This window comes from Lipotes vexillifer, unplaced genomic scaffold, assembly GCF_000442215.2.
Source record: "Lipotes vexillifer unplaced genomic scaffold, Lipotes_vexillifer_v1.1 scaffold1009, whole genome shotgun sequence".
Lineage (NCBI taxonomy): Eukaryota > Metazoa > Chordata > Mammalia > Artiodactyla > Lipotidae > Lipotes > Lipotes vexillifer.
Window position 1 is genome coordinate 1,902,095 of NW_006772405.1, and position 2,211 is coordinate 1,904,305.

General features: G+C 57.0%; 1 protein-coding gene across 1 annotated transcript in view; it reads right to left on the minus strand.

Moving 5' to 3' along the window:
* Positions 1–2,211, minus strand: part of LOC103075680 (macrophage colony-stimulating factor 1 receptor) — a 16,606-nt gene that overhangs the window by 1,948 nt on the left and 12,447 nt on the right. Inside the window, exons 11-13 of the mRNA XM_007447506.1 lie at positions 1,631–1,753; positions 1,440–1,551; positions 709–808 (exon numbers count right to left, since the gene is read on the minus strand). Of these exons, the coding sequence (XP_007447568.1) occupies positions 709–808; positions 1,440–1,551; positions 1,631–1,753 (335 nt within the window). The remainder of the gene's footprint in view (positions 1–708; positions 809–1,439; positions 1,552–1,630; positions 1,754–2,211) is intronic.

A 2,211-nucleotide genomic window follows, 5' to 3' on the forward strand; every position in this document is an offset into this window, starting at 1 on the left:
GGGGGGGGGGGGGAGAGCTTTTTGTCAAAATGGGCGTGGTAACTGAGGAGGAAAAAAGCTCAGAGATGCTATTTTGCCCAAGCTCCTAGGATGAAGGGGCACTCTTGCTGCCTGCAGGTAGGTTTAAGAGGCCAGTTGACGGTAGGACTAAAGTGGCTGAGGAGCTAGCTGGCTGAGTGCATCCACCTTGGCAGTAAGCGCCTGGGTGGCATAGGGAGCAGCCGTGGAGAGACGGTGGCTGGAGAAAGATGCAGTGGGTGAGATGGGCCAGCGAGTGTGGGGGAAGGCTGTGGTGAGGGCAGGGAGCCAGTGAGGAGCCTGGGGTGGGCCGGCTGGCGCGAGGCAGTTAAGAGGCTGCAGCGGCTGACTGGTTATGCTGAGTGAGAGGCTTGTCGCCACCACAGAGCTCCAGGACAGGGAAGGAAAGAGAGAGCCCTCTTGAGGTCATAGCAACAGAGTCTGAGTTAAACATTCATCATCCGCCTTAGGGCCGGCCCCAGCTGAGAGAGCCCTCTTTGAGAGTGTACCCCGTGCTACCTGGGAAACCAGTGGAAACCCTGAACTTGATAAAAAAGGGGTCTTAGTCCACTGTGGGCAAGTGGAAGCCTGACCCTGGAACGTTGTGGACGGGAAAGACAGGCCACACACTTTCCCATCCACTTCCAACAAATCCTGGGGTATTCTTCCTCCCTGGGGTCCTTCACTTACATGTTCTTTGGGGCAAACGCGGGCTGGGCCATTTGGTATCCGTCCTTCACCAGTTTATAGAACTTGCTGTTCACCAGGATGCCAGGGTAGGGGTTCAGCCCTGCAAAGGACAAGATCATGGAAAAGACCATATTCAGTGCTCACCGCCACCTTCCCCCACACATCTTGGCAGGGCTGGGTGTGAAGGGTCCCAGCTGGACTGCGATAATAGGACAGCAGCTCCCCTTAACAAGTGTTTACTATATGCCGGGCACTGCAGACGGCTTAGGCTTTTAGGACGTTGAAAGTCTTCACCCAGGCCTCATCACACCCACAACATTCCAGCACAGGCTTTGGAATTAGAGATTGGTAGAGGAGTACATTGAAGGGCTTAGCCCAGCTTCCTGCGCCTAGTGCTCCAGAAATGGGAGCTGTATCTTCAAGGACATGCATGTTTCAGAGAGTGAGGGCAAACAGCATTCTAGGAAACAGCAACTGCACAAGCAGGCAGGTGAGGAAACAGCCTGGAGGGAGTGCCTGTCGAGGTGGAGGGTGTGCCCCGCCCACTCTGGAGCTGCAACGCTTGCTTTGAAGATACTTCTCGCCCATCCCTGCGCTCTTAGCAGCCCTTGCTCTGCCCTGACCACCAAGTGTCCTGGACTAGCATCCTCCACGAGGTGTAGGACACCGCGGGTAACCAAGCACCAGTCAGCCCCACGCTGAGCCTGCGCTGCGCTGCGCCAGTGGCTTACCGAGTGAGAAGATCTCCCAGAGGAGGATGCCGTAGGACCAGACGTCGCTCTGAACTGTGTAGACGCAGTCGAAGATGCTCTCTGGGGCCATCCACTTGACGGGCAGGCGGGCCTGGCACAGCAGACCCCAGTCACCTTGCACCCTGGGTCACCACCCCTCCCCAGCCTGGCCCAGCCCTCCCAGCACTCACGTTGCCCTTGACGATGTAGTTGGAGTCATTCATGATGTCCCTAGCCAGACCAAAGTCCCCAATCTTGGCCACATGGCCACTGGTCAGCAGCACGTTTCTGGCTGCCACGTCCCGGTGGATGCACTGAGGGAAAGCACTGTAGGGTTAGTCTTGACCCCTCCCCTACCTGAGCCCAAGGTGCAGGAGGAACAGCCAGGACCCCAGAAGGCTTGGGGTCCTCCTCGAGGAAGTGGGCATCAGTTTTGGTCCTGTACCCTGGATCCTGTCCCTACCTTCTACCAAGACCCAGGTCTAGGAAAATTTAATGTGGGCATGCAGTCAGTGTTGAGAAACCACCATGACTCTGGTCCTGTGGCCCTCCGTGGCAGGAGCTGCCTCAGAGCTAGGTGGTCTGCACAGGCCCAGGAGCAGTGAGCCCTGGGGCTCCTAACAGGAGCAGGAGCTGCCACCCTCAGGGCCCTGCCATTCCAGGCCCTTCCCTAAACATCTGCACACACTGTAACCCAATTCCACCTTCATGCCATTCTACGATTGTGCCCGTTTCTGTAGGTGTAGAAACCTAGGCTCAGAGAGGTTCAGCA